The sequence below is a fragment of the Mobula birostris genome, chromosome 8, assembly GCF_030028105.1.
Source record: "Mobula birostris isolate sMobBir1 chromosome 8, sMobBir1.hap1, whole genome shotgun sequence".
Classification (NCBI taxonomy): domain Eukaryota; kingdom Metazoa; phylum Chordata; class Chondrichthyes; order Myliobatiformes; family Myliobatidae; genus Mobula; species Mobula birostris.
The window spans coordinates 10,082,321-10,102,646 of NC_092377.1; the positions used below are offsets into that span (position 1 = coordinate 10,082,321).

Sequence of the window (20,326 nt, forward strand, 5' to 3'; positions counted from 1 at the left end):
ATGAAGGAGGGGAAGAAACTTTTCCTAAATTATTGAGTGTGCTTCTTCAAGCTTCTGTACCTCCTCAATGGTAGTAATGAGAAGGTGGGATGTCCTGGATGATGAGGGTTCTTAACGATGTGTAACGCTCAGTTATCTTGGCTTGTATATGTCTAGGGGAAATCCCACCCAGCACCTGCCTCAACGCTTCCCATGGAGTCAGTTGCTGCACCACTGCCGCCCGAATCATTCCCAAACATCGATCATCAGCCAGTACACCCAGTACGTTTCACCAAGTACACTTTATAAATATTACTAAGTCTATGAAATTATATAAATTCGATACAGAAAAGGAAGTAATGAGAAAAAAAGGCGCCAGACTTATCAAGTTCAAGTTCTTTGTGTTCAAGTTCTTTGAAGCTCAATCGATTCTGGACGACCACCCGGATCCTGTCGACTCACGGCTCAGGACCACCCGGAGTGATCGACCGGAGCCTCTCCGCACGTCCGCCGTCCTCCCCATGTCTCCTCCGACTCCCCGTCTCTCCGCCGTCCTCCCCGTCTCTCCTCCGACTCTCCGTCTCTCCGCCTCTCCGCCGTCCTCCCAGTCTCTCCTCCCACTCCCCGTCTCTCCCCCGACTCCCCACCAAAAACCCCCATCCGCCGTCCTCCCCTTCTCTCCTCCAACTCCCCCCAAAAACCCCCGTCCGCCGTCCTCCCCGTCTCTCCTCCGACTCCCCCCAAAAACCCCCGTCCGCCGTCCTCCCCGTCTCCCCTCCGACCCCCCGTCTCCCCTCCGACCCCCCGTCTCTCCACCGTCCTCCCCGTCTCTCCACCATCCTCCCCGTCTCCCCACCATCCTCCCCGTCTCCCCTCCGTCCTTCCCGTCTCTCCACCGTCCTCCCCGTCTCTCTTCTGATTCCCCATCTCTCCGCCATCCTCCCCGTCTCTCCTCCGACTGCTCGCCAAAACCCCGTACGCCGTCCTCCTCGTCTCTCCTCTGACTCCCCGACTCTCCACCGTCCTCCTCATCTCTCCTCCGACTCCCCGACTCTCCACCGTCCTCCTTGTCTCTCCTCCGACTCCCCGTCAAAAACCCCCGCACGTCCGCCGTCCTCCCCATCTCTCCTCCGACTCCCCGTCTCTCCTCCGTCCTCCCCCAAAAAACCCCGTCCACCATCTTCCTCGTCTCTCCTCCGACTCCCCGTCAAAAACCCCGTCCACCGTCCTCCGTCTCTCTTCCAACTCCCCACCAAAAACCCCGTCCACTGTCCTCCCCGTCTCTCCTCCGACTCCCCCCCAAAAACCCCGTCTACCGTCCTCTCCGTCTCTCCTCAGACTCCCCCCTGCCCAAAAACCCCCGTTCCCAGTCATATGAGACAGCATTATCACCCGAAAAAAAATGATGTATGAATACCCATTGGCTAATAGCACCTGCTATCTGTATTAACCCAAGCAAGTGTCTAGCTAGAGACTTTCTCAGCATTTAACATAACAAAGAAGCATTCCCCAGTATAATATAACAAAGAAGCCATTTTAATTAGCGTATGCAGTAACATAAGAGACGAAACCCCCTTACAGATGGATGCCACCATCTTGAGGCACCACCCTTGAAGGTGTCCTCGATGGGGGGGAGGGTTGTGCCTGTGATCGAGCTGGCCGAGTTTACAGTCCTCCGCAGATTCCTATGGTCTTGTGCATCGGAGCCTCGATACCATTCTGTGATACAACCAGTTAGAATGCTCTCCACCGTACATCTGTAGAAATTTGCGTCAGTCTTTGGTGACATACCAAATTTCCTCAAGCTCCTAATGAAATATAGCCATAGTATGCCCTCTTCATAATTGCAACTCCATGATGGGCCCAGGATAGACCTTCCAAGATATTGACACCCAGAAATAGGAAGCTGCTCACTCTTTCCTCTGCTGGCCCTCTGTGGACTGGTGTGTGTTTCCTCGATTTCCTCTTTCTGAAGTCCTTGGTCTTACTGATGCTGTGTGGAAGGTTGTTGTGACACCAGTCGATGTACTCCAAATGTTAAAAATCTTTGGGGTTACTTGGAGAAGTGCTGATGCAAGTCTACAATCACTGGCAACTCTACACAGGGTTTGGGAAAACAAGGAGCCATGCACAAAGCATATCAACACTCTGAAGTTATCGAATATTGAAAGGCAGAGATAGAGTAGGTGTTTCCTATAGTAGGGGAGTCTAGGACCAAATGGCACTGCCTCAGAATACAAGAACACCCCTTTAGGACAAAGATGAGGAAGAATTTCTTTCGCCCAAAGGGTGGTGAATCAGTGGAATTCACTGCCACAGAGAACTTTGCAGGCCAAATCATTGAGTATATTTAAGATGGAGGCTGGTAGGTTCTTGATTAGTAATAGCATCGTAGGTTACAGGGAGAAGGCACAAGAATGGAGTTGAGAGATAATAAATCAGCCATGGTCAAATGGTGGCAGCACACTCAATGAGCTGAATGGCATAAATGTGCCCCCGTGTCTTATGGTCTCAACTAAAGTCTGTTCATCCATCGGCCCATGTTCACTAACCAATTGTGGTCCCCTGTCAGGCAAAACCTTGGTTTTAAAATATCTCATTCTTGTTTTACTACCTTCTGTGACCTTACACCTGTCTATCTCTACAATCTTTCCCAGCTCAATCACAAATAAATACCTCCACTCCTCCAAGTGTGAGCTCTTAATCTTCCCTGAATTGAATTGCCATCGGAAGCATGTGCTTTCAAATGTCAACAACCCAAGTCAAAATGTCAAAATCTAGCCACCTCTTTTCATTACATTAACCTCTTTGAGTAAGCTTTTGTTCACTTGCTCTAATTCCTGTGGATTTTTTTCTATTCCCAGAGGGTTGGAGGTGGAGTGATTGAAAGTTGTTATTTTATCTCCTAATGTGGCTGGATTTTGACACCTTTTACCCTATTAAAGGTGCTTACAAATACAAGTTGCTGTTGAAAAGCTGCATTGACAAGGCCCGGCTGATAATGTAACTACCAGTGCTTGTGAAGGTTAACAGAAAATTTGTAATAGCACAAAGGAACGGAAGTCATCTGATGCCAAGGTTGGGTTTCAGAAATCTGTAGATTATTAAATAAAGGAAAGATTAAGGTGCATCAGAGACTTAAGAGATGATGTATACTGAGAGGAGGAGTAATAAAAAACTGTTGGAAGGTAGGTTGGGAGAAGAATGTTGATGTGGGGAGAATATTTCCTATGGTGAGTGAGTCTAGGACCAGAGGGCATGGCCTCAGAATAGAGAGATGGCCATTTAGAACTGAGATGAGGAGGAACTTGTTAAGCCAGAGGGTGGTGAATCTGTGGAATTCATTGCCAGAGGTGGCTGTGGAGGCTAAGTCATTAGGTATACTTAAAATGGAGGTTGATAAGTTCTTGGTTAGTCAGGGCATCTGGGTTTATGGGAAGAAGGCAGGAGGATAGGGCTGAAAGGATAATAAATTAGCTGTGATTGAATGGCAGAGCAGACGATGGGCCAAATGGCTAAATGCTGCTCCAATGTCTTATGGTTTAAGACGGAACGTCCGAGGTGAGTAGGGTCTTTGATTATATTGGCTGCTTTACAGAGGCAGCAAGATGTGTTTTTTTGAAATGCACATTAAGTAAGCGGATCCAACTTATGCATTGAATAACTTGTTGCAGAATGTCTCCAACTTGCTCTTGTCACCAGAGCTGGTCAATGACTTCAGGAAGGTGGGTCATTGCATGTGCCCCTGTCTGCATCAACAGTGCTGAGACTAAGAAAGTTGAAAGCATCAAGTTCCAAGATGTGAACATCACCAAATGCCTGTCCTGACCCAACCAAGCTGATGTCATAGCGAAGAAAGCTTACCAACACCTACTTCCTCAGGAGGATAAAAAAAATTTGGCACGTCCCCATTGACCTTTTCAAATTTTATTGATGCGCCATTATGTCTTTGTATGGCAACTGCTCTGCTTGTGACCACAAGAAACTGCTGAGAGTTGTGAATACAGCTCAGTACATCACAGAAACCACCCTTGCCTCTATGAACTCATGTCTGTACTTGTTGTCATAATCAAAGACCCACCCATCTTGGACATTCTCTCTTCTCCCCTCTCCTACATTGCGGAAGATACATAAGGCAGAGAGGGCGTACCACCAAGCTGAAGGACAGCTGCTAACCTGCTGTTATCAGACTCTTGAACGGACCTCTTGTACAATAAGATGGACCCTTCACCTCACAGTCTACCTCGTTATGATCTTGCACCTTATTGTTTACCTTCGCTACACTTTCTCTGTGGCTGTTGAACTTCATTCTGCATTGTTATTGTTTTACCTCATACTGGCACGGTGCACTGTCTTAATGATCTGCTATGTATAAACAGTATGCCAGACAATTTTTTCACTGCACCTTGGTACATGTGACAATAATAAATCAAAACCAATGCCTCTACGCCTCTACTTCCTCAGGAGGCTAAAGAAATTTGACATGTCCCCATCAACCCTCTCAAATTTTTTATCAAAGCACCATAGAAAGCCTCCGATCTGGTGCATAATGCCTCGGTGTGGCAACTGTCCTAAACGGGACTGTAAGAAACTGCAGGAGGCTGTAAACTTATCTCAGCACATCACGAAAACCAGCCTACCTTCTATGGTGTTTGTCTATACATCACTGCCTCAGTAAACCCTAGAGCAGATTAATCAAAGACCCCAACCATCCCGGGCATTTGCTCTTCTCCCTTCTCCCATTGGGCAGAAGATACAAAAGTCTGAAAGCACATACCATCAAGCTCAAAGACTGCTTCTCCCTGCTGTTATAAGACTATTAAATGGTTTCTGAATACAATAAGATGGACTCTTGAACTCAAAATCCACCTTGTTATGATCTTGCACCCATTGGTTACCTGTACTGTACTTTCTCCAACACTCTATTCTGCATTCCTTTTGTTCTACCTCAATGCACTGTGTAATGATTTGATCTGTATGAACAGTATGCAAGACAAGCTTTACACTGTATCTCGGTAATAAACCAATTCCAATTCTAATTTAATAACTAATCTACCTAGGTTGTTGACCGCTCCTCAGTGATTGCCCTGCCTTTGAATACAAGAATAAGTGGTTATATATTCTGGTCAGAACTGATCAATGACTGACACTTTTGTGGCTTAAATGTTCTGTGTCACTTTACCCATGTCTGTATGTTCGAGATTTTGCTTCACGCAGGCAGGGACTGCCACAAATTTATCCACTTTGGTTTCAAATGCTTTATGCTGATGATGCTAATGTCTAGTTCTACATTGGTCCCCATCTCCCAAGTTCCTCAGCCATCTTTACTCACTCCTTAATGGCCTCGAGACTGCTCCGCATCCACCTTAAACCATAAGGCATGGGAGTAGAGTCAGGCCATTTGGCCCGTCGAGTGTGCTTTGCCACTTCATCATGGCTGATTTATTTTCCCTCTCAAACCTATTCTCCTGTCTTCTCCCCATAACCTTTGACACCTTGACTGATCAATAACCTATCGAACTCTACTTTAAATATACTCAATGACTTGGCCTTCACAGTTGTCTGTGACAATGAATTCCACAGATTCACTCCCCTCTGGCTAAGGAAATTCCTCCTACCTCTGTGATGGGGGATTCCAGGTGAACAATGTAGTCTTTGGGGTAACTGCCAGTCTGTGTCGTTACTGTTAGTTTGCTCACTCTTGAGTGCTCAGTGGTGAGTGCTGATGCTTTTATTTTGCTGGTGGGGTGAGGGGGGTTGTTGCTTGTTGCTACTTGCATGCTGGCAGGGTGGGGAGCTGGGGGTACTTTGGGGTTCTATCATTTAACTGTTGTTCATTCTTTGGGACACTCCTCTGTTTTTGTGGATGGTTGTGAAGAAAAAGCATTTCAAGATGCATATTGTATACATTTCTCTGCCATTAACTGTACCTTTGAAACCCTTTAAAGCCTTCTATTCAGAGTCTGTGCCCTTTAGTCCTTGACTCTCCCACTATAGGAAACATCCTCTTGTCCACTGTCTAGGCCTTTCTATATTCTGTAGGTTTCATGATGCCCTCTCACTCCTCTAAAGTCCAGAGAGTAGAAGCCCAGAGCCATCAAATGTTCCTCATATAGTGACCCTTTCATTCCCCCGATCTTTCTTGTGAACGTCCTCTGGACCCTCTCAAATGTCAGCAAATTCTTTCTTAGATAAGGGGCCCAAAACTGCTCACAATTACACTGACTCCAAGCCTGTCCATACATTGTCAGCACTCTTATTATGAGACCCAGTCCTTGCCTCTTTCTCTTTTTTTAACCAAAATAAGCTTTATTCCTAATAAAGATTAATTACTAGAGTAAACTGTGTAAACTTTTCATTCTTACATTCATAGTCAATGCTTTCTGTACCATTTCTATTATATTCCGACTCATTAGTGGTGCTGCTGCGACTCGTGGCCCCCTGGGGTAGCACGCTAGCTACAATAATGGAGGCATTTCCTCCCCAACCCAGACCCTCCCTGTCCAGGAGATGAACCCAAGACTGTGGTCCTTCTCTACCGAGACCTTGTGGTGGCTGTACCAAGCTTCAGTGCGTCCCTCAGCATCTACTCCAATTGGTAGCATTCCTGCATGGACATCTCGATGTGTTGTGAGACCAACAAGGTGTTGTGTTCTATTACATTGCTTAAAATCGATCGGACTGCTACCTCTCATGCGACTGCCAGAGGTGGTACACTTCTACAATCATCAAGGGGCTTCCTCACCCTCCCCACCTTCCTCTACAGTAGCAAAAGAACCCTATAATGTTGTCCTTTTTCACCAAGCCCTTGAAGTTGCTCCATTGAGTTTCAGTGTATCCCTTAGCATGAACACCTGTGGCCTGGAATGTGTCTGTCAACGGCATTCCTCCATGGACATCTCGGTGGAGGCAGACCAACTAGTTTCGGGCAGATCAAAGGCCGTCTTTCATGTTGAGTTGATGATACTTGCCTCCTTCTGTGGATTATCAACTCACTGACAAACAACAGAGAGTTGAGACGTTGACCTATTGCCTACCTCCCTAACATTGAGCCGCTGCCTTGGTGAGAGAAGGGGAAGGAAGCAAGGAAAAATCTGTAGACAATTCAAAGCCATTCCAAGTGGAAAAACCTATCTACAGCAAGTGGTGGATACAGCACAGTCTGTCATAGGAAAATCCCTCCCCACCATTGAGCACACCTACAAGGAGCAATGCCCAAGAAGGCAGCATCAATCATCAAGGACCCCCACCATCCAGCACATGTTCTTTTCTCGCTGCTGACATCGGGAAGGAGGTACGAGAGCCTTCAATCCTACACCACCAGATTTAGGAACAGTTATTAGCTTTCAACTAATCAGGCTGCTAAACCGGTGTGGATAATCTCAACTCTGAACTGGTTCCGAAACCTATGGACTCACTTTCAAGGACTCTACAACACATATTCTCAGAATGATTCATTTACTATTTATTTATTATTATTTGTTTCTTTTATTTGAAGTTAGTTGCCTTTTGCTCATCAGTTGTTGGTCAGTCTTTGTTTATGTATAGTTTTTAACTGATTCTGTTTCATTTCTTTGTGAATACCTTTAAGTAAATGAATCTCAGGGTAGTATACGCTGACATATACATACTTTGATAATAAAGTTACTTTGAACTTTGATTAATAAGGAGATGGTTGAGCACTTCTGAATCAGAATCAGGTTTAATATTGCTGGCATTTGTTGTGAAATCTTGTTTTGCAGCAGCAGTACATAGAATATATAAGAGTAAAATCTGAATTACAGTAAGAAATATGTATATGAAATTAAATTTGTAGTGCAAAAAGAGAGCAAAAGAAAAAAGGGTAGGAAGGTACTGTAAATAGTGTTATTGTCCATTCATAAATCTGTTGACAGAGGGGAGAAAAGCTGTACCTAAATCATTGAGTGTGTGTCTTCAGGCTTCTGCACCTCCTCCTTGATGGTAGCAATGAGAAGGAGGATTGTCCTGGGTGATGAGAGTCATTAATGATGGATGCCAACTTTTTGAAGCCTTTTGAAGATGTCCTTGATGTAGGGGAGGCGAGTACCCATGATGGAGCTGGCTGAGCTTGCAACTTTCTACAGCCTTTTCCAACCCTGTGCAGTGGCCACTCCATTTCAGATGGTGATGCAGCCAGTTAGAATGCTCTCTGCGATACAGCTGTAGAACATTGCTAGTATCTGGTGACATACTAAGTCTTCTCAATCTTCTAATGAAATATAGCTGTGTCGTGCCGCCTTTTGTAATTGCATCAATATGTTGGGCCCGGGATAGATCTTCAGAGATGTTGATGTCCAGAAACTTGAAATTTCTGACCATTTCATTGTACCGTTGGCAACATCACGCTTCAAGTTCTTATGCTTAAAAGAAGCAATTTGACAGGTTTGAGAGAAGGTTCATAGCAATAAAAGTGATCTTTCTGTAAATCCTTAGTCCTATATTGTACTCAATCCATGATTTATCTCTGTTCACACAGGCTACTCGCCACGCGGAGATGGTCGCCATTGGCCACGTCTTGGAGTGGTGTCGCCAGAAAGGCATGAGGTGGCAGGAAGTGTTTAAAGAGACGGTGTTGTACGTCACTGTGGAGCCTTGTATCATGTGTGCTGCCGCCTTGCGACTGCTAAGTATCCTTTTAACGGTTTTGAACTTTCACACAAGGGACAACTTGGGGAACCAGCTGAACATTCTCTGAAATGAACATTTGTATGTTAAGCAGCATTCCCTTGCTCTTCCTCCATAGAAAAGGACAAAAGTTCTCAAAATTGGAAACCAATAGTCTGTTGACATTATGGGCAGTTTGGAATCCAGAGAAAATCACAGATTGGGAAAATTAAGGCAAGAGGTTCTATAGATGTTAGAAATCTTGAGCAACAGACACAAGGTGCTGGAGGAGCTCAGCAGGTCAGGCAGCGTCTATGGAGGGAAATGGACACTCAACATTTTAATCACTTGAACGGTTGGCTGATTATGTTCCTCCATAGATGTTGCCTGACCTGCCTTCAGGTTTCTGTTTCACCTTCCTGATGGACCTGGTAGGAATTAGAAAAAGGCATGACCTGGGTGATGGGGGTCTGAATGATGGACGCCACCTTTTTGAGGCATCTCACCTTAAAGATGTCCTGGATGTTGGGGAGATGAGTGTTCATGATGGAGTTGATTAAGTTAACAACTCTCCGTAGCTTATTTCGATCCTGTTCGGTAGCCCCACCACACCCCCCACCCCCTCCATACCAGATGGTGATGCAGCCAGTTAGAATGCTCTCCACGGTACATCTGTAGAAATTTGTGAGTGTCTTTGGTGACATACCAAATCTCCTCAAACTCCTAATGAAATGCCTTCTTTGTAGCTGCATCGATATGTTGGTTCCAGGTTAGGTCCTCAGAGTTCCTGTATACTCTGATATCCCCCAGCTTCATTTTTGGTGACTGCTATTAGCTTCTAGGACCTGATCCCTTAAATTTTCTCCATAAGCCTCTAAGCCTCACACGTCTTGTTTGCACACAAGAGGTACTACAAAATGCTGGAAATCTAGAACAATACTCACGATGTGCTGGAGGAGCTCAGTAGGTCAGGCGGCATCTATGGATGACTATAGACAGTCGACGTTTTGGGCCGAGACCCCACATCAGGGCTGCAAAGGAAGGGGAAAGAAGACGGAATAAGAAGGTGGGGGAGGAGAGGAAGAAGTACAAGGTGGACAGTGATAGGTGAAACCCGGAGAGGGAGATGGGATAAGTAAAGAGCTGGGAAGTTGAGTTATAGCAGAGATAAAGGGCTGGAGAAGGGGAAATCTAATAGGAGGTGACCAGAAGTTTGAGAAATCGATGTTCATGCCATCAGGTTGGAGACTACTCAGATGGAATATAAGGAGTTGCTCCTCCAACCTGAGTGTGTCCTTATCATGGTAGTGTAGGAGGCCATAGACTGACATGTCAGAATGGGAATGGGAAGAAGAATTGAAATGGGTGGCCGCCTTGAAATCCCGCATCTTGTAGCAGACAGAGCAAAGGTGCCTGAGGAAGTGGTTTCCTAATCTACATAAATTTCATCAACTTTTTCTCTAACTCTCACCCTGCCCTCATTTTCACTTGGTCCATTTCTGACACTTCTCTTCCCCTTCTCAATCTCTCTGTCTCCATTTCTGGAGACAGTCTATCTACTGATATCTTTTATAAACCCACTGCCTCTCACAGCTATCTTGACTATACTTCCTCTCACTCTGTCACTTGTGAAAATGTTATTCCCTTTTCTCAGTTCTTCCACCCCGCCTGTTCTCAGGATAAGTCTTTTATAACAAATGAAATGTCCTCCTTCTTCAAAGAAAGGGTCTTCCCTTCCTCCATCATCAAATGGTGCCCTCACCTGCATCTCTTCCATTTCATGCACATCTGCCCTCACTTCATCCTCCCACCACCTCACCAGGGATAGCATTCCTCTTGTCCTCACTTACCACCCCACCAGTCTCCGTATCCAGCACATAATTCTCCGCAACTTCCACCATCTCCAACGGGATCCCACCACCAAGAACTTCTTTCCTTCCCCCCCCCCCACCACTTTCTGCTTTCTGCAGGGATCACTCCCTACACGATTCCTTTGTCTGCTCATCCCTCTCCACTGATCTCCTTCCCAACACATATCCTTGCAAGCAGAACAAGTGCTGTGCTGACCCTTGCACCTCCTCCCTCATTCAGGGCCCCAAACAGTCCTTCCAAGTGAGGTGACATTTCACATGTGATTCTGTTGGGGTCATCCACTGTATCTGGTGCTCCTGGTTATGTTACAGGCCCTTCAGCCCGCAATGTTGTGCCGACCATGTAACCCACTCTAGAAACTGCCAAGAATTTCCCGACTGCATAGCTCTCTATTTTTCTAAACTCCATATACCTATCTAAGAGTCTCTTAAAACAGTGGTCCCCAACCACCAGGCCGCGCGGAAACGTTACTATTTGGCGATATGAAATGATATGAGTCAGCTGCACCTTTCCTCATTCCCTGTCACGCACTGTTGAACTTGAACACCCCCCCATCCACCACCCCGGCCGTTGGCCGCTCCGCAAGAATATCGTCAATATTAAACCGGTCCGCGGTGCGCAAAAGGTTGGGGACCGCTGTCTTAAAAGACCCTATTGTATCTGCCTCTACCACCATTGCTGGCAATGGCTTCCACACACCCTCCACTCTCTGTGTGAAAAACTTACCTCTGACACTCTGACATCCCCCTTGTACCTATTTCCAAGCACCTTAAAATTATGCCCCTTCATGTTAGCCACTATGGCCCCTTGGTCAGACCCAATGAAGATTGAGAGACCGCTTCGCCAAACGCCTACGCTCCATTTGCTGGAAAAATTGGGATCACCCGGTAACCACCCATTTCAGTTCTCCTTCCCATTCCCATTCCGACATGTCAGTCCACGGCCTCCTCTACTGCCATGATGAGGCTACACTCAGGTTGGAGAAAGACCACCTTATTTTCCATTTGGGTAGCCTCCAACCTGATGGCATGAACATCGATTTCTCGAACTTCCGGTAATTAGACCCCCCCCCACCTCCTTTTCTTCACCATTCCCCGTTCCTGGTTACCATGGACACCTCTTCTCCTTACCCGCCCATCACCTCCCCTTGGTGCTCCTCTCTCCTTTCTTCCATGGTCTTCTGTCCTCTCCTATCAGATTCCCCCTTCTCCAGCCCTTTGTCTCCTTCACCTATCACCTACTATCTTATATTTCTTCCTCCCCTTCCCCCACCTTCAAGCTCTGACTTCTTCCCCCTTCATTTCCAGTCCTGATGAAGGGTCTCAGCCTGAACTGCTGACTGCTTATTCCCATCCGCGAATGCTGCCGAGTTCCTCCAGCATTTTTAGTGCTCTGCGCTGTTTCTTTAGCTAGGATACTTTATAAACCAACCTTTCTGACCTCACAATCTACCTCAGTATCATTTTCCACCTTATTGTTTACCTGCACTGTACTTTCTCTGTAGATGTTACACTTTTTAGACTCCATTCTGTTATTGTTTTACATTGTTCTATCTCAGTGCATTGTGTATGATCTGTATGAACAGTTTTTTTCACAGGATCTCGATACATGTGACAATAATAAACCAATTCTGATTCCAATTCTAAGCTTTTTTTTAACCTGCCCAGTGGCACATATGAGGCATGTTAAGCTGTCAAAATTCAAAGTAAATTTATTATTGAGGTACATGTACGTCACCTCTTTTCTTCCGGGCATTCACAGTAGGACAACAAAATACAATAGAATCAATGAGAAACCGCTCGCTAACAAATACAAGTAAACAATGTGCTAAAGAAGACAAACTAAGCAAATAGAAAATAAAAACAAAAATAATAAATAAATGCATATATACATCATTTCAATAATTCTAAAAACCTGTGTTGTAGAGTCTTTGAAAGTGAGTCCGTAGGTCGGACTATGTCTGACTTAAGCTCCAGTGAAAATCCTCGAGGTGTTTTTGCCAGGTAGTGTTTAAAAAAAAGTGTTGTTTCCATTTGTCAAGGGTGACCAATACCATAAGATATTCACTAATAAGTCCAGGAGAAGTGTTTGATGGTATAATTTATGATAAATGTGCCTCATAAATTCCAATTATTACTGACAAGGTAATGAGCTGTTCTAGAAGTCTGGATTTTTCTTACTTCATCCCACTGTTTAATTATTTCCAGTTAAGAGTTATCAATTCATGCAAGTCTGTTACCCCCATATTATTTCATAGCCTAATAAACAACTCTGTCTGATCCTGTTCCCTCATTGCTGGCTCCAAGTGCTGGTTTCATTTAATTTTATTTCTATATATATATATATTTTTTTTTTTTACCAGATCCAGGGAACTTTAATGACTTTCAGAGGCTACAATGAGCGGTTAAAGATCTGCAGCGAAAAGAAAGAGAGAATGGCAGAAATTATTAAGATTAGAAGATTTTAATTAAAAAATTAAATATATCTATACTTTTTGCCCAGAACACCTTCCTGCTCTTGAGATTTCATTATGGAGTTGTTAAATATTCTGACGCGGTGTCACTTTCTGCTGCTATTTGGAACAGAGTGGATCTATTTATAGAGGTAAATTGCAGCATTCTGTTGGCACTCATGTGAACCACACGACAGAGCAGCCACTTGGGAGAGTGATTAAGTGGGACGCAAACCTCCTCACCCACAATCGTACTGAGCAGCAATTATCCCTGTTGCTCTGTAGCTCCTGTCGTATAGTGGAATGAATGAGACCACAGCTACAGTGTGGGGGTGGCTCGGAGGCAAATGTAAGGAGGTCTTGCAGGACATCCAGGGGCTTGGCTTTTCTCCTTGAGGATACGATGTTTTGCACCAAATCTTCCATTGTTCATTCTTTCTCAGGAGCGGAATGCTTCACAACTCCCTGCCTCTAATTACCAATTCCTCCCACACAACATTCAAATCCAAAATGTTACCTTACCACTGCTCTCTGTTTTACCTTTTCTCTCGTCCTACTTTAGGTGGAATTCAGTAGTAGAGCATTTCCATAAATAACTTGCATTTCTACAGAATTATTGAGAACTTTTACAGAGTTATAGAGTTGTACAAGATACTGAGTCTAACTGAGCCAAGGGGTCTCCCTGAACTAGTCCCATTGGCCTCCATTTGGCCCACATCCCAGTCTAAACCAGGGATTCCCAATCTTTTCTTTAATGCCACCGACCAATAAGCAAGGGTTCCGTGGACCCCTGCTTCTAAACCTTCAACACTGGTCAATCCTGATGAAGGGTCTTGGCCTGAAACATTGACTTTTTATTCCTTACCATAAATGCCGCCTGATCTGTTGAGTGCCTCCAGAATTTTGTGCATTGCTCTGGACTTCCAGCATCTGCAGAATCTCTCGTATTTAAGATTTCTCAAGCCGTTTCGCAGCCAACTTAGTATTTTAGTGCAGCACACGCAGACTGCTGGAGGAACTCAGCAAGTCAGGCAGCATCTACGAAGAGGAGTAGGCAGTCGACGTTTTGGGCCAAGACCCGTCATCGTGATTCAATGAAAGGGAGCCGAAGCCAGGCTAAGAAGGTAGGGGCAGGAAGAGGAGTATGTGCTGGCAGGTGAGAGGGAAGGTGGGTGGGTGTGGAAGGAAGGATGAAATAAGAAGCTGAGAGGTGATAGGTTTTCTTTCCCTGGAGGATATTAGACAGGTGAAGTACATGACATCTGTGAGACCCAACACAGATAGGGGGTAACACACACAAAATGCTGGCGGAACTCAGCAAGTCAGAGGAATAAATAGCTGATGTTTTGGGCTGAGACCCTTCAGGACTGGAAAGGAGGGGGGAAGATGCCAGAGTAAGAAGGTGGGGTGAGTGGAAACAGTACAGCTAGAAGGTGATAGGTAATGAGAAGGTGATGAGGTTCTAGGTGAAATCGGGTGAGGGGGAAGGTAGATGGTTGGGTGGGGAAGGAGAAGATAAAGTAAGAAGCTGGGAGGTGATAGATGGAAAGGGTAAAGGGCTGAAGAAGTAGGAATATGATAGGAGAGGAGAGTAGACCGAAGGGGAAGGAGGAGGAGAAGCACGAGAGGAAGGTGCTGGGCAGTTGAGGAAAAGAGAAGAGGTAGGAGGGGAGCCAGAGTAGGGAAAATAAAAAGAGAAAAGGGGACGGGGGGAAAACTACTGGAAGCTAGAGAAATCAGTGTTGATAACATCACGTTGGAGACTGGAATGAGGTGGTGCCCCTCCTACCTGAGAGTGGCCTCAACGTAGCAGTAGGGGAAGCCATGGACTCACATGTCAGAGAGAGAATCGGAAGTAGAATTAAAATGGGTGGCCAATGAGAAGTCCCACCTGTTGTGGCAGACGGATTGCTTGACAAAGTAGTCCCGCAATCTACATCAGGTCACACCAATATCAAAGAGGCTGCACTAGGAGCACTCTTTCACTATTTCTGCTCTCCTCTCTATGTGCCAGTCACCTCTCCTGTCCTGGATCACCTATCACTGTACGCCCACCTCCTTACAGTGTGACGCTATTACACCATGGGACGTTGGAGATCTGAGTAGAGTTCCAGTGGAGTTTGTATGTTCTCCTTGTGAACGACGTGGATTTCCTTCAAGTATTCCGGTTTCCTCTCTCATTCCAAAGATGTACTGGTTAGTAGATTAATTGGTCATTGTAAATTGTCCGTGATTAGGCTAGGGTTAAATCAGTGAGGTGCTGGGCGGTGTGGCTCACTGGGCTGGAGAGGCCTGTACCACTCTGAATCTCTAAATAAGTACTATTAGTCTTGGTGAGGAGTCAGAATCAGATTTATTAAAACTGAATTGCATTTGTTGTTGAAATTCATTCTTTCGCTTCAGTTCACTGTTGGAGTGAATAACGATACCCATTTTTGTAACGCTACGAAGGTTGTCATAGCCTGGAGTGGTAGTGGGGATAAGTTCCCACTACCTATTAAATGTTTCTAATGGCATTCATCTCAAACAGCCTCTGATAACCAAGTCCAGATCGTAGCCTTCACGTGTGGCTTAGCTACTGAGCCTGGCGGAACCATTTCTACTGACAGGAGAAGGGGCAAAGGCTGGTCACTGGTAGCCTAAAACCAGTTGCTGCAAGCAGATGGTCTCATCAGCTATGGCAGGCAGCTCAGCCAGCTGAAGGAAGACTTTGATACCAAGCCTCCACTGCCTTGCAGCTATACCCGCTCATGGTAAAGGCTTTGGGGGTGAACCCCAAGGAAAGATCCAGAGTTGGAATCCCTCAGGCAGCCCAGTGTTAGATTCAATGCTGACTGGCAACTCCTGTGATGCCACCCATGCCAAACTGGACCAGTTTCCGTTGTTGCTTTAGATTCATCAGCTGTGTGGAGAGGGGAGCCTGCTACACGGGTAACAATTGCTCTCCATGTGGTACTGTCCTGACTTGCGAATCATGTAGACAGCTGGGACACCATCTCCATGGTTGACCCTGACCAATGGAGGGCCTCAAACAAAGACTAAGTAACAAAACTTGGTAAGAACGCAAGGAAGCATTTTATTTTCCCTTGTGAGGTGGGAGGGTCTGGAACGCACTAAGTAATAGAAACAGTTTCTTGAACCTTCATATGGGATTTTGGGAAATACTTCAAGGAAGAAAGAATACAGGGCCATGGGAAGAGGCAGGGAGTGTGAATCAGAAAACTACCTGAAAGAATTGAGTAACACATCCAAAATGCCGGAGGAACTCAGCAGGTCAGGCAGCATCTATGGAGAGGAATAAAGAGCCAATATATGGGGAAGGGTCTCAGGCGGAAACGTCGGGTCTTTATTCCTTGCCATAGATGCTGCCTGACCTGCTGAATTCCTGCAGCATTTTGTGTGTGTTTCTGTGGATTTCCAGCATCTGCAGCATCCTTAGTGCTTATGAAGGGAAGTAACTGTTCTTGAACCTGGTGATGTGGGACTTCAAGCTTCTGTGCCTGTAGCTGTGAGGAGATGGCATAGCCCAGATAGTGAAGATCGTTGATGATACATGTTTCCTCTTCAGGCGGTGCCTCAAGCTGATACTCCTGATGGTGGGGAGGGATGTGCCTGTGACGTATTGGGCAGAATCCACTGCTCTCTGCAGCTTCCTACATTCCTGCACATTTAAATTCCCAAACCAGAATATGATACAAAAAGTCAGGAAACTTTCAACAGTTCATCAGTCGAAGTTTGTAAGATTATTCTGCTCCTACATCTTGAGTCCTGATGAAGAGTCATGAATCAAAACCTCGACTCTATGTTTCTTTCCATAGATGCTGCCTGACCTGCTGAGTTCCAGCAGCATTGTGTGTGTGTTGCTCTGGATTTCCAGCATCTGCAGAATCTCTTGTGCTTCGGAAAGAATTGACGAAGGCAGATGTGACGGGTTGGCTGAGGTCTTTCTGCCTTGTGTCATTCCGGGCCAGCGGCCATAACGTTTGGCATTTCCCTTTCCAGGAACCAATTAGATTATTAAAAAAAAATGCAAGAGAAGTCCAGGAGGTTGGATGGGGAAGAGGGGCTGGTAAGGATTGGGAGGGAGCTGGGTGGGTGGTTTTATTTGGAAGAAAGGCTCTTTGTTTTCCTGAACTTCATGTCAGACATTCCACTAGTGGTGTACGGCTGTCGGAATGAGCGTTTTGGAGGCTGCGGTTCAGTGCTGAATGTTCCCGCTGATAATTTACAACACACTGGAGCACCCTTCCAGGTAAACCTATTACAATGATCTGCATGCAACGTCTTTGCATAATAAGTTCCAACTAGTGCCCTGGAGGCACACGGGACCGTGGATCATAAGACGTGGGAGCAGAGTGGGGCTATTCAGCCCACTGAGTCTGTTCCACCATTCCATTATGACTGATTTATTATACTTCTCAACCCCATTCTCCTGCCTTCTCCCTGTGACCTTCGACACCCTTACTAATCAAGAACCTATTAACCTTTGCTTTAAATATACCCACTGACCGTGGCCTCCCATGGGGAGGAATTTTGTAAGCCAGTGGAATTCATTACTACAGGCGGCTGTGGAGGCCAAGGCCGAGACCCTTCAGCAGGACTAGAGAAAAAAAGATGAGGGGTCCGAGCACGAAGGTGGGGGGAGGGGAGGAAGAAGTACAAGGTGGTAGGTGATAGGTGAAGCTAGGAGAGGGGGTGGGGTGAAGTAAAGGGCTGGGAAGTCGATTGATGAAAGAGACAAACGCCTGAAGATGTGGGAATCTGACAGAGGACAGAAGGTCATGGAAGAAAGGGAAAGGGGAGAAGCACCAGAGGGGTAGGTAGGTGAGAGAGGGAAATGGGAATGGGGAATGGTGAAGGAAAGGGGGTTGGCATTACCAGAAGATGGAGAAATTGATGTTCCTGCCATCAGGTTGGAGGCTATCCAGACAGAAAGTGTTGCTCCTCCAATCTGAACGTGCCCTCATCATGACAGTAGAGGAGGCCATAGACTGACATATCAGAATAGGAATGGGAAGTAGAATTAAAATGGGTGACCACTGGGAGATCCTGCTTTTTCTGGTGGATGGAGGGCAGGTGCTCAGCGAAGCAATCTCCCGGTCTACGTCAGGTCTCATCAATGTACAGAAAGCCACACCAGGAGCACCGGACACAGTATATGACCCCGACAGACTCACAGGTGAACCGTTGCCTCACCTGGAAGGACTGTTTGGGAGCCTGAATGGCAGTGAGGGAGGAGGTGTAGGAGCAGGTGTAGCATTTGTTTCACTTGCAAAGATAAGTGCCAGGAGGGAGATCAGTAGGGAAGGACAAATGGACAAGGGAGTCGTGTAGGGAGCAATCCCAGCGGAAAACAGAAAGTGGGGGGGAGGAAAAGATGTGCTTGGTTGTGGGATTATTCTGCCACTTCCAACAGGATCCCACCATCAAGTGCATCTTCCCCCCCCCCCCCCCGCTTTCTGCGGGATTGCTCCCTACACGACTCCTTTGTCCATTTGTCCCTCCACAATGACCTCTCTCTTTGGACTTATCCTTGCAAGCGGAACAAGTGCTACACCTTCTACCATCACTACCGTTCAGGGCCCCTGAATGTCCTTACAGGCGAGGCAACGCTTCACCCGTGAAGCTTTTGGGGTCAATCACTGTATCTGGTGCTCCCGGTGTGGGCTCCTGTATATCAGTGAGACCTAACATAGATTAGGAGACCGCTTTGCCCAGACAATAGACCCCACCAAAATGCTGGAGGAACTCAGCAGGTCAGGCAGCATCTATGGAAAAGAGCAAACAGTTGATGATTTAGGCTGAGACCCTTCATCAGGGCTGGAGAAAAAAAGATGAGAAGTCAGTGTAAGAAGGAGGGGGAGGGGAGGAAGAAGTACAAGGTAGTAGGTGATAAGTGAAACTGGGAGAGGGGGAGGGGTGAAGTAAAGAGCTGGGAAGTCGTTTGGTGAAAGGAGTAATCCCTGCAGAAAGCGGAAGGTGGGAGGAGGGAAAGATGTGATTTGTGGTGGGATCCTGTTGGAGATGGCTGAAGTTGCAGAGAGTTATGTGGTGGGCGCAGAGGCTGGTGGGGTGATAGTTGAGGACAAGAGGAACCCTATCCCTGGTGGGGTGGCGGGTGGTTACTCTCCTCTCCTATCAGATTCCTCCTTCTCCATCACTTTATCTTTCATACTTGCCTGGTTTCACCTATCAACCTCGCTATCTTCTTTCCCTCCCACCATCTTTTTATTCTGGCATCTTCCCCCTTCCTTTTCTTTCCTGAAGAAGAGTTTCCGTCTGAAACATCAACTGTTATTTCATTTCCATGGATGCTGCCTGACCTGCTGAGTTCCTCCAGCATTTTGTGTGTGTTGCTTTGGACTTGCAGCATCTGCAGATTTCCTTGTGTTTATTAAAAGCAAAACAATGCCCTTTCCTCCCTCCCATCCACCCACACACACGAACAGTCCTCCACTCACAGGCCAGGCCTCCTATCACATGATAGGCCTCTCATCAGAGGTCTGGCTTTCAATCACAGGACAGGCCTCCAGTTTCCAGACTTTGGCTATTGGGCTTTGACGTCTTGATTTGTGAGCGCCCTGCAAGCGCTGATTGTACATTTGTTTGTTTGTTCTATGCCGTGTCGTATGACATGGGAGATCGTGGTCTTTCCATGACCATGATTGTTCTTGGTAAATTTTTCTACAGAAGTGGTTTGCCATTGCCTTCTTCTGGGCCATGTCTTTACAAGATGGGTGACCCCAGCCATGATCAATACCCTTTAGAGATTGTCTGACTAGCGTCAGTGGTCACATAACCAGGACTTGTGATCTGCACCAGCTGCTCATACAACCATTCACCACCTGCTGGTTGGGGGGCTAAGCAGGTGCTCCAACTTGCCCAAGGATGACCTGCAGGCTAGCGGAGGGAAGGAAGTAAAGACGTATCTCCACCCCGCCATCTAACTGGTTGTGATAAAACACGCAAAGTACCGGAGTAACTCAGCAGGTCAGGCAGCATCTAAGGAGAGGAATAAGCAGTTAATGTTTTGGGGCAAGACACCTTGCCAAGGTGGGAAAGGAAGGAGAAGGTGGGTGAGTGGATGAGGGGGCATGACGTAAGAAGCTGGGTGGGGATAGGTGGAAAATATAAAGGACTGTCGAAGAAGGAATCTGACAGGAAAGGCTCTGATCTTCGGTATCGACCCCTGGACTAACCGATGGCAGGAGCCCAAACTTCAGGTTCAAAAGATCCTGGAGTGTGTTGCATCTGCAGGATCTCTTGTGTTTATTAGTTTAAAAGGATGCCTGGAAGTCATCAATGTCTTTGAAGTCTAAAAGGTCTGTATCCATGCCCTATGACTCCATAACTCCTGGGTTTTTACTGGAAAGAGTAGCTTCATGAGTCAAGATTGTT

At 46.2% G+C, this 20,326-nt stretch overlaps 1 protein-coding gene across 4 annotated transcripts in view; it reads left to right on the top strand.

Moving 5' to 3' along the window:
- The window catches only part of adat2 (adenosine deaminase tRNA specific 2), an 83,822-nt gene that overhangs the window by 32,756 nt on the left and 30,740 nt on the right, over positions 1 to 20,326 (top strand). For all 4 annotated transcript variants that reach the window (XR_011886780.1, XM_072264777.1, XM_072264779.1 and 1 more), the window contains 2 exons: positions 8,477 to 8,627; positions 17,074 to 17,180. Coding sequence is in view for 3 of the 4 variants with exons in the window: in XM_072264777.1 (XP_072120878.1) it covers positions 8,477 to 8,627; positions 17,074 to 17,180 (258 nt within the window). In the remaining variant the exon portion in view is untranslated. The remainder of the gene's footprint in view (positions 1 to 8,476; positions 8,628 to 17,073; positions 17,181 to 20,326) is intronic.